We start from the raw sequence: 11,279 nt of genomic DNA, 5'->3' as shown, positions 1-11,279 counted from the left end.
ACGGAACTATGGGACAGATGCAGAGACTAGAGTAAGCAGATTATTATGTAAGCAATTGCTTGATAGGGGGAGATGCACATAAAAGGCCTGGCTGATTGGAAAGCTGAAGAGCTCGCACCTCCTCTCTGCTGTATAATCCATCTCACAGCAATCGCTCCTCACATCAAAGACACAGGCACTTTTACTCTAATTAAAACTCTTTTGTCTGATGGGAAAAAAACACCTCTTTGTCTTTCACATTGTGTGTTTTTAATATTTACACGTCACTGTTCTCTTTTATGTGGAGCTAAAACCATCCCTGTTCATGCAGTATGCAGGGCGTGTACTTACAGTGAATGTTTTACCTGCTGCTGAAGCGTGACGGTGTCTGGTTGGGGCAAATCTGGTCAGCTCTGCTTCTATTTTAAAAACACCAGCAGCCCTTGTAAGCCTGCCACCAGCATTCAGGCGGCACTGCAGATGGCTTTGTAAAACCAACATCTACGGCCTGGATTCATGTTTGAGGAGGGAGAAAGAAAACAGGAAGTGCTGAGACAAACTGCTTTCAGAATAGCTGTGCTCAGTTTCTTCCATGTGGAGGCAGTTTATCGAACCCAGAGTGATTCTGAATCCATTAAAGTGAGACGGTCATGATTCATGAGTCCTGCTTGTAAACAACATCGTGTGAACCACATCAGTCCTGATAGAGAATTGGATTTAAACAGGATTAACAATTCAGGGGACTAGAAGATTGGTTACAGACAATAGCAGGCTATTCTGACTAGCGACTAATTGTATTGTGGGTGCTGTGATGTGCACCAGATTAATGAACATGTGCTGGGTCAGTCTAGGCAGAATATGCCATCAACCAGAGCATGAACACACGGTTACAGGGCTGTACTCTACCCCTCTATCTCTTCTCTCTGCTTTTATAGGACTGTAATAAATAAAAGACTGGGTTTTAACTGTCCAATCCAGAGGCTTTTGTTTCTACTCCCCTAATACAAAATAAACACTAGCAGACAATTAAGATCCTCATTTATCCCATCAATCATGTGACAAAAACAGCTAAACAACAGCCTTGCAGAAAACAAAGCAATCCATCATGGAGCAGAAAGTCATCCATCATATTCACTGTATACAAAAACACACAAATATGAAAGCTAAGGCTCATTATTTTCAGGTCACAAGGTGAGTTCCTGAAGTGTTCCTTTTGGCCACGTTGATACTGTATCAGCAGTTCTACTTTTAAATCACAGTGTCAGGTTTTCAAATATAATCTGGGTGAAAGCCTGAAGGTACAAACACCACAGAGGTATTTGGTTTAAAATAAAAAATTCTGTAGAATCAGAGTTGTTCCCTGAATTTAGTGCAGATAATCTCACATGTACAGCAGCTACAGATTTGATGAAGTCTGAAAACACAATCCATTATGCTCCTCTTCATCTGGCTTTACAGGATCAGCCACCTCAGGGCTGTCAGAGGTGACACCAAGAGGCACTGGTGGAAAAGAGTATCTAAATAAATTTGAGGTGCTAAATTACAATGATTAAAGCTCATGTGAGGAGCATGTAGCTGATTAGGAAACATACATAAATGAAAATTGATTCCTTTTTATAGAACACAAAAGCAAACGTGAGCAGGATTGCTTATGTCTATCATAATCACTCATGCCCTCTGTGTTGCTTTCAGGTCAGTGAAAAGATTAATAGCGTGCTGTGTAATTTACATTTTCAAACCCAGGAAAGACTTGCTTGGAGTGATATGTTTGAAAATTTAAAGACAGTTGGCGAAATTTTTCATCTGCAAAACAACTCACACAAGAGCTTTAAAGAGCTTCAAAGGTACAGTATGCTGAAAGGGGAGAATTCAGTGATATCGAGCAGCCAGATTCTGAATTGAAACAATCCCCTCCTCACCCTTCTCACTGGTGAAGCAATGGTGGCTTTCAAGGTTGTGAAGCTATTGTGATGCCAGATAAGTGCCATCCTGTGTTTGTCGAGTTTTCACCATCAGAAGCATCCATCATTTCACACAACTTCTTCCAACCACTGCAGTTTAAGCAGCCACTTGCTAAATATAAAAACAGAAGTATGCCAATACTCTATCAACTCTGTGGTACTGTAGAAACTTGGCGACCTCCATAGTAGTGGTCCCACTCATGTTGATGTAGGTTTATTTTAGCTTAACATAAACAAAAACATCTTATCTTCTCACAGTTATACATCAAATTGGTTATATACACACATGTACACACATTTGTTTCTACTCTGTTCAGTTAAATGTGGATAATTACTGCGCACTGTACCTTTGGGCCTGACCAGAGAAAACAAATCACATTTGATCACATTTGATCACATAAGCTGAGTGGCCTGTACTTACTTATTGGGTCAATTTTCAAACCAGTGCTTTTACCCAAATATTGTTTTTGACAGTTTTTTTTTTTTTTTAAATTAATGAATTGCTACTTTTAGTCTTCACACCACCACAGACAAGAGATTACTGAAGATCTGGGCTGTTCTTTTCTTTAACTGAAACAAAGCACTCAAAAGCTTGCAACTCTATAAAAAGTAGTGTAGAGATGCTGACTCATTCAACAAAATATTCCAGGGACTGAGGGCTTTTGAGCTTCACAGTTATTCCTTATTCCAATAGAGTAATGGTGCCATCTGTTGGATAAACAAAAATGTGCAGCACTATTCATTGGTAGGGGGGCAGGGAGTTTGCTGACTGAGTAGGGGCTTCTTAAGGAAAGGTTCCCTGATGAGAATTACATAAAAAGGTAGATTTGGAATCCATTTTTTCTTCAAAATTATGTTTTTTGAAGAAAAGTAAAATTGTCTGAAGGAATAAACACGATTGTAAACTCTTAATTTGATTAATTGATAGGGGTGTGGATAACACGGCTCACTCTGACCAAGAAGTAATGGAGTTTGTTTTATCTCAGTTTATCAATGTGGATAATAGCAATAATAACAATATCACACAACAGGCAAAATACAAACCAAGAATAATGAACTAAACCTGTTATAAATTGATCTCTCCCATACTCAAAATCACTGAATAATCACTTAAATACTTAATATGAAAAATCCTAAAACTACAAAGTATAATAATAATAATAATAATAAAAAAAAATAATAATAATAGTCATCATCATCATCATAACTAAGATGGACCGACAATTTAAAAAAAGTATTAAATAACTTTTGCTCTGATTATTACTAGCTCTATTATCACCATTCCACATTTTTATGTCTCTGTATAAAACGGTTCGCTGCTTTCAATTTATAAAAAACATTTTTGAAAGCATTTTAGAGGCCAATTTTAAAATGATATAGACCTATCAAGTGCATTTTTACCAGACACATTTTTCTGGTCCATTTGGGAATCACCCCAGATAAGTGTCACATATTACAAAAGCTAAAACCAACATCTAAACTTGTAAAGCTAAAAAAAAAAAATGTGTTTACCAGGACAGCATTCAACAAATGGAGAACAAACTAAACTAGCATTAACCTCTGTTTAAAGGACATGTTTTTGTTCTTAAATAACAGCCTGGATATTATTAAAACACTCCCTCTTTATAAAGAGTTGGCAACAACCATGGCTCAGCTTTCAGCATAGAAGAGTAACATATTGCTTGCTGAACAAACTTGACCAGTGCATGCTTACATGGGGCCCTTACAGTACTTGGCTGAGTGTTTCTACAACTAGGAGGTCAATTATGTGGCTAGATGTACTATACAAGAATGAGTATGAGGATAGTAGTCAGTTTGGGGTAAACAGTAAGCCGCTTAGTTTTACCCTGTATATAGTTGCTTTTTGTTTGTTTCTCTGTTTCATGATGTCTGTTGATTGACTACACCACACGTCTTTGTTGGGAAAATAAATTGAACACCAAACATCTGATTAAAACCCAAACAAATTAAAAACAACAAAGTCGAAAAAACTTGCAAAAAATAGTCATCTATTTTTACCAGAAGGTTGTGTCAATTAAAGAAGCTCGTCTAATGTCCCTTCTAGCCAAGGTTTCGAAAGAATATCGAATACCTGAGGAGGACAAACATCCATTACATCCATCTGTACGTCCATCGACCCGGGGAGGCGGAGTCGACCCGCGGCGAGAGGGGCGGGCCAGTTGAGAGGTTAAAGTTGAATTCATTTTGTCTTTTGTGCCAAGCAGAAGAGTGGAGTCGGATCGAACAGCGAAGTCTTTTCCCTCTTCCCCGGATCCTCTTACAACTCCCTCCCGAACCTCTCCCCTTCCACCCTTGCCACCCTACCCACCCCCTGAACACTCTTCAAGGGACGGTTCGGGTAAGTGCTCCGTTAATATGGCTTTGTTGTTTTTCTTTTCTGAGTGAAGGACGGGGATAACTCGGCGTGTCTCTGTGCGCTCAATAGGCCGCGGGATCAGGCTATTTCCTGAATCAGACTGTGCTAACGTTAGCGGCTGGATGGAAATTTACCGAGCTGTATTTAGCTTCAGAGGCGCATTAGATGCCTTATTTTGCTTTCAAGAACTGTGTACGGGTTTTTAGAATAAATGTTACAACAGTTGAGTTATCCCTGAATTTCGAAAGTGGATAAATGAAGGTAGCAACTGTGAAAGTACTAGCGAATGATGCTAGCACAGCCCTCAAATCTTGCTTGCGTGACTAGCTGTGATGCTTTCCCATTGATAGCATTTATGTTGTTTTTCTTTGAGTCGGAAAGTAGTAAAATTCGTAAGCTTCAAAAAGTTGTTGCAATATGGAAAAAATGGTATACTAGTTTCTATTGTTTGAAATAAATGAACGTGCTATATCATCGCTGCTAAACGATCCCAGGAAATAGACACAGCCGTTCGAAGACAGCGGGTCATTGTGCTAGTGTGAATGAGTGGACTCGAGCCAGTCTAATGTCAATTACTGGACTGAAACGTCCCATTCTTTCAGAGTGGCTTGCTAACATTGTTAATGTACAGTTACAAGCCTCAGTCGACAACATGTTAACTGCCTGCATCACTTCATTCATCGTCGCTTACAGGCGCTTTTTATAGTAAACAAGGCTTTTCACTGACATAGTTTCCAGTCACTACATCTGTCCCTGATGGTCAAATTTTCCTCTGTTGCAGACATTCAACCAGTGACCAAAGACCCACTTTTTGGCCAGTTTTAATCCTGGATTCAGCAGCAGCAATGGACTCAACTTTGGTTGAAGGAGGACTTAATGTCACCTTAACTATCAGGCTACTCATGCACGGAAAGGTGAGTGTTTATATGAAATGTCTGATAACAAGGTTAAACCCAGAGCCACCACTCTTCTTAATTGATTCAAGGCAGTCTCAGCAAAATGACAACAAAAGCAGTTCAATCTCTCCTCTGCCAGTGACCAACAAGGTACATTTGTAGCTCTAACGTGCATGATTCTGCTTCTCTTCTGCAGGAGGTTGGAAGCATTATTGGCAAGGTAAGTTGTTTTTGCTGCCACAATGATGCCATCTTCATCTTGCTCCCTCTGATGTTTAGTAAACATTGTGTATTTGTTATGTCTTTTCAGAAAGGAGAGTCAGTGAAGAAGATGAGAGAGGAGGTAAGATATTTTTATGTGTAAGAGAACCTGAGGGTTAATCAAAAAATGCCCATGTTCATACTTCCTCTGTCTGATACATCATATGATAACACTGCATTATTGGATTTCTTGTTTCCTGTTTCTGTGCAGAGTGGTGCTCGCATCAACATTTCAGAGGGGAACTGCCCAGAGAGGATCATAACCTTGGCGGGACCAACCACCTCTATTTTTAAAGCCTTCTCTATGATCATTGAGAAACTGGAGGAGGTCAGTTTTACACTCTGCTTATCAACCAAACATGTAATATAGAGATGTAGCCATACAGAATTGCCTTTTGGGATACCTAATCCAAACTCTCCTTTGGAGGATGGGATTTGACACCAGAATGAAAATGATTCAATTTCTTTACACACTCATTCACTGGTTAGTCATCATAAAAGAAGGCAATAATTAGGGTGTTATAGGACTAAATCACTGCTCTATGTAGAGACTGTGTCTGCAAGAGAGCATCAGAGAGTGTCTGATTTTTTGATATAAAGCTACTCCATTGGGAGGAATTTTCAGCTGGTAATGAAACTGACAGACACTAATACCCATGCTTCTATACAAGCTACAGAAGCAATTAGGGCCATCATCACAGAGACTGATTATTTCTGTGTAACTACCTACGGTCAGTATGTTTGCATGTAGCTTGAGATATCAGACTTTGAGTTCAGTCAGCATGAGATTAGACTTCTGAGATACATATAAACAGCTTAGTCAGAGAACAGACTCCAGCATAGCTGGGATGATACACCTAGATTGCAAACAAACTGTGGTTTGATTTGGCAGGACTCACCATGTCTTGGTGTGTGTTCAATGTGAGTAAATTTCACCTAGACATGGGGTCTCTGCACTCCAACACAACAGACACCATTGCCGTTAGAATGTTGCTTCCTTTTCAGGTAGATTTGCTAGTCATAAAAACTGACACAGCGCCACCTATTAAAGCAGTAAGACATTCTTGGCCAGAAGCCTGATTCTCTTTTCTGCATGCATATTCAGACAGGATTAGATCCCTGCTTTGACCTTATGATCAAGCTATGACCTTCTTCTTCGTCGCCACTATTTTCGAACAAATGTGTCTTATCAGCTCGAGTTCATGAGCTCACACTTTGTTCATTCTGATAAAAACACAAAATATTCCCACACTGGGACTGTGGCAGGCGGCTTAAGAACCGCATCTTTCGTGCCATTACTCATATTAGTGTGTGTTTCCTCCTTACCCCCCAGGACGCTCACTTTAGCTCTCTCTGTGTGTACGCGTGAGCAGCCCCTTTGCAAAAGATGCCAAAGATTGCATTTTTGTCAGATGCTCACTCTGCTATAAATCCGCTAAATCCACTATAGAACCTATGCACCCCGATGTTAGGAAAGATAGACGTAGTGAGCCATCTTCTCATTCAGCTTCTTTGGTCGAAAGTGAGGAGGAAAACAAACATGCATGCACATGTCAGTTTATCGAGGCTGGAAAACTTACCGAGAATGTTTTTATTTATCGTTTGGTTAATTGATTTATTGATTATCGTGACAGGCCTAGCTGTAGTCCAGTCTGACAGGCTGCTGCTGTTCTCAGATAATGATTTTAACATGAAACCCATTATTAGTGTGACATTTTATTCCCAGCAGGTATTTTCAAATGAGCAATTGCTTGAAATCAGGTCTTCAGAATAGAGCTTACCATTGTCAGTCATAAAGTGATACCATCTTCCAGGTGGTGGTGGTGTTACATGGGTGCAAATACTGGGCTTAACTTGAAGAATAGAGTAAAAAGGAAAGAAGTGACAATCTGAAACGATCTGACTCCCTTTGTTGTGTCACCCTCCCTGCAGGACATCAGCACCTCAATGACGAACAGTACAGCCACCAGCAAACCGCCGGTCACCATGCGCCTTGTTGTGCCTGCCAGCCAGTGTGGCTCTCTCATTGGCAAGGGTGGCTGCAAGATCAAGGAAATCAGAGAGGTTTGTCATGCCTGTCACTTTATTTGGTTAGAGCTCTTCTGTTATTCCTCGGATGTCCTAACTCTTTCTCTGTCTTGTAATGGCCTCTTGCAGTCAGCAGGAGCTCAGGTACAAGTAGCAGGGGACATGTTGCCCAACTCCACAGAGCGTGCCATCACCGTTGCAGGGACCCCACAGTCCATTATTGAGTGTGTCAAGCAGATCTGTGTTGTCATGCTTGAGGTGAGTGATAAGTGGTGATTTTAATACACTTAGATTACTTGCTGTGCAGCTGTTGATTGATACTAAGTTTGGGATTCTTTTGTTTTTAGTCCCCACCAAAGGGAGTGACCATCCCGTACAGACCCAAACCCTCAGGCTCTCCTGTCATCTTTGCAGGTGGTCAGGTGAATGATTGCATTATTTTTGCATTCCTGTTGGTGTGTTGATTGTATTGTCCAGTCTCACCGTGTCCACTGTTGTTGGAAAAGAAGTCAAATAATACTTGGTGATCATTCTGCTTGCTGGTGCTGTCAGTAGCATACCCCGAATTTGTTCTTATTGCACATCAAGGACAGAGGACTGATGGATATTAGAGTTCACTGTGTGTGACACTGCCACACCCTCCTAAGTGCTGTTCTCTCCTTGCAGGCATACGCTGTCCAAGGGCAGCACGCCATTCCACAGCCTGATGTAAGTGAAGGGCCCTCTGTAAGTGATCCAATATATTTGCAACTTCGGTCCTGGGAAGCCATACCACCCTCTTATTTCATCCCCCTGACTCTTTATTTTCCCAACACCACTGCCTGATACCCATTTAACAATTTACTATAAATATACTTTTTAACAGTTTAACTCTTATTTTTTCATTTACCCTTTAGACTAAATCACAATCCATCATCCATCCATTTCATTTTTCCTCTCATCATCACTACAACCACTTACCAAAGGGAAATAATTACAAAATTTCGAATGTTGTTCACTTTCTCCTCACTCATGGTTTTCTGCTTGTTCGCTGTCCGCGTTGTTTCCTCCCTTGTTTCAACAGCTCACCAAACTTCACCAGCTGGCCATGCAGCAGAGCCCCTTCCCTATTGCACACAGCAACCAGGGCTTCCAGGGTAGGTGGGCAGACTGAAAGAGAAAATGAACTTGCTGTAGATTTGTAATAATTCACTGTCATATTGTTTCTTTGTGTTTCCTCAGCTGGGATGGATGCCTCTGCACAAACTGGCTCACATGAGCTGACCATTCCAAATGATGTGAGCAACACTTATCTCTTTTTTTGCCTCCTCTTTTTGTTCATTCTCTGCAGAAGGTCACTTTCAGTAGTTGCTTATTTGACTTTCTGTGCGTGACTCCCTTTATACTGCTGGCATCTCACCTTCTCCTCTTTTCCTCCAGCTCATTGGCTGCATCATCGGCCGTCAGGGCGCGAAGATCAATGAGATCCGTCAGATGTCAGGGGCTCAGATCAAGATTGCCAACCCAGTGGAGGGCTCCACTGACAGACAGGTCACCATCACTGGCTCCCACGCCAGCATCAGCCTGGCTGAGTACTTGATCAATGCTCGGTAAGAAGCTGTGTGTTAGTGTATCACATCACAGAGCATCAGGCAAACAGAGAACCACAGCAGTGTTTAGGGTCTGTTTGCTTTACGTGTGACTAGAAAAAATGAATCACAGTGTAGTTTGTCCACGTCAAAGTGACAGCAGGTAGAGTTCAACAGGTCTACTACTGTTTGGCTCATTGGCCGTCACATCAAATACTTGGGAAGCAAACGGTGTGAAATCGTGATTATTTATGATGGAGCTGAAGAAATGTTTGTGCCAGTTACTCCAATCTTTCCCATTACTCAGAAGATTTTACTGGTCACTAACTAGAGACAGGCTGATTAACCAGTTGGCAAATGAATGACATTTTGAAGTAGCAAAATCAGCTTATACTTGTATTCACAGAGCAGATAAAGCAGTTTTTTCCCATTGAAGTGACAGCATGTCAAATCTGAAACAGTTATTGTCTGTAATAAAAAGATAATGCATTTTGATATTGCTTCTGACATGACTATCTGTCATGTTTTGAAACCTTAAGTGTGTTCTTTTATTCCATATATTCATTAAAAATCAAACTAAAACATGTTACTGGCTAATATGACCATGCATAACCATCAGACTGTAATAGATGTTATTTTTATTAAATTGTTGTGCTTCATCAAAGGCATAGACGGCAACAGTGACACTGGTTACTGATACCGTATGTCAGCCATTGGCCGACCTGCTCTCTAATAACCAGTATGAGCCATTTAAAAAGCTACACAGTTACAAACCCTTCAATTTTTCTGGAAAGACTCTTTCGCGTCTAAAATGTTTAGAGAACTGGGTTTATGTTAAGTTTTGTGCTTGCTGTAACTCAAATGTTTTCAACAATGCTAAGCCCCCTAAAAATCCTTAGTCATGATGACATTTTGTTAAAATTACTGTGATACTTAAAAGCAAGATTATTCAGAGATTTAGAAAGTAAGACTGAAAGTTTTGTCAATTTTGTCATCGATGTGTCTGTAGCAATTTTTATTTTGAGAAAGGACTACATTTATACTAATACAGAAAGAACAAAATGGCAATAATTAACCTTGCCTGTATCTGATATCTGCCTAAATCAGGGAGTTTTTTCTATCAGCAATTATGTTTTCCAACAAAAACAAAAGCTCCTATTATCCCTTGCTAGTTTACATTAAGCCTGTCTCTTCAAGTCATCTTGATACCGTGTGTGTTGATTTGTACTCTGCATTTTCAAATCTTTCATGGCCACTCTTCAGCTAATTTCTTTTGTTATATATCATCAATGCTTTTTTCTCATAACTTCTTTGTTTTATTAACTTTACTGATTTAATGTTATTTTAATCAGCTGTTTAAAGGCTGAGTCTGGTATGCAGGTCCTTTAAAAATTGTTCAGTATGCTCTGAATTGTGGAGAATTAGGGTTTAGCTTATATCAGGATTATAATTACAGGAGAATAATACATGACTTGTAAATCATCCTGAGCTGACACATTATGATACTCACATTAGTTATGGTTCGGTTGTCCAGAGTCCCTTGCATGCTTAATGAGCGCTAATATCATAAATTAAAATCTTAAGGTCATCCTGTTTGTTTTGTCCTCTTCAGGCTGTCTTCTGAAGCTACTGGACTCGCAGCCAACTGACATGGAGGATCTTCATCAGCACCTAAAGTAACCCCTCCCCCTACTTTTTACCAAGAGGTCCCTTATTGAACTTAATGCAAAAACCAAGTACTCTAAACTCACTGTTTCTCCTCTGCTTTGGTTATTCACCTACTCAGTTGTAATTACACCATCGTCATGATATTGGTATTTTATTTATTTATTATGTTTTTAAATTCCCTTTGCATATAGTTTTAAAAACTACTTTCTGTTGTATTTTTCTTCTTATTTTACTGTATATCTGTATGATCTTCTTGATAATAGGTAAAAAGTTTTAGAAAAATCTGAAAAGGCATAAATAACATTTTTCTTATGTCAGATTTTTCTTAGAAAATGTAAAAAAATGAAGAAAAAAAGACGATAACATAATAGATGGACTGTTCTCTCCCTTCCTTTTAAATATCTATTTATTTTTATTTAATACACAGCTCATTGTAAGGATAGAATTCATCAATATCTGCCATCTTCTTTTGGAGGCTGTACTTCCTGAATGAGGCATTGTGGGATTTAACGGGTTTCAGTGGGTGTAAATGATCTCAAGT

General features: G+C 39.7%; 1 protein-coding gene across 3 annotated transcripts; it reads left to right on the top strand.

Moving 5' to 3' along the window:
- Nucleotides 1-4,139: 4,139 nt before the first annotated feature.
- LOC141799523 (poly(rC)-binding protein 2-like) lies at nt 4,140-11,249 on the top strand. Of its 3 annotated transcripts, none has more exons than XM_074681785.1 (13): nt 4,141-4,299; nt 5,099-5,231; nt 5,410-5,433; nt 5,524-5,556; nt 5,686-5,802; nt 7,407-7,538; nt 7,632-7,760; nt 7,850-7,924; nt 8,169-8,210; nt 8,566-8,638; nt 8,724-8,779; nt 8,922-9,091; nt 10,683-11,249. In XM_074681785.1, exons 2-13 carry the CDS (start codon nt 5,163-5,165, stop codon nt 10,717-10,719), a joined length of 957 nt encoding a protein of 318 aa, XP_074537886.1. In that variant the 5' UTR covers nt 4,141-4,299; nt 5,099-5,162; the 3' UTR covers nt 10,720-11,249. The 3 variants fall into 3 exon arrangements, with proteins under 3 accessions (XP_074537884.1, XP_074537886.1, XP_074537885.1); XM_074681784.1 differs by having other exon boundaries at nt 8,169-8,228; XM_074681783.1 differs by lacking the exon at nt 10,683-11,249 and having other exon boundaries at nt 4,140-4,299; nt 7,407-7,760; nt 8,922-9,095.
- Nucleotides 11,250-11,279: the final 30 nt, after the last annotated feature.

Source organism: Halichoeres trimaculatus, unplaced genomic scaffold (assembly GCF_033239565.1).
Source record: "Halichoeres trimaculatus isolate MK-OKI-2021-1 unplaced genomic scaffold, fHalTri1.1 fHalTri1_scaffold_11, whole genome shotgun sequence".
In the NCBI taxonomy this organism is placed as follows: Eukaryota; Metazoa; Chordata; class Actinopteri; order Labriformes; family Labridae; genus Halichoeres; species Halichoeres trimaculatus.
This window is presented reverse-complemented; position numbering and strand designations above follow the sequence as displayed.

Coding starts and splice junctions, on each gene's coding strand:
- LOC141799523 (XM_074681783.1), top strand. CDS start 5,163: ATGGACTCAACTTTGGTTGAAGGAGGACTTAATGTCACCTTAACTATC. Junction 5,557..5,685: donor TGAAGAAGATGAGAGAGGAG/GTAAGATATTTT, acceptor GTTTCTGTGCAG/AGTGGTGCTCGCATCAACAT. Junction 7,761..7,849: donor TCTGTGTTGTCATGCTTGAG/GTGAGTGATAAG, acceptor TTTTGTTTTTAG/TCCCCACCAAAGGGAGTGAC.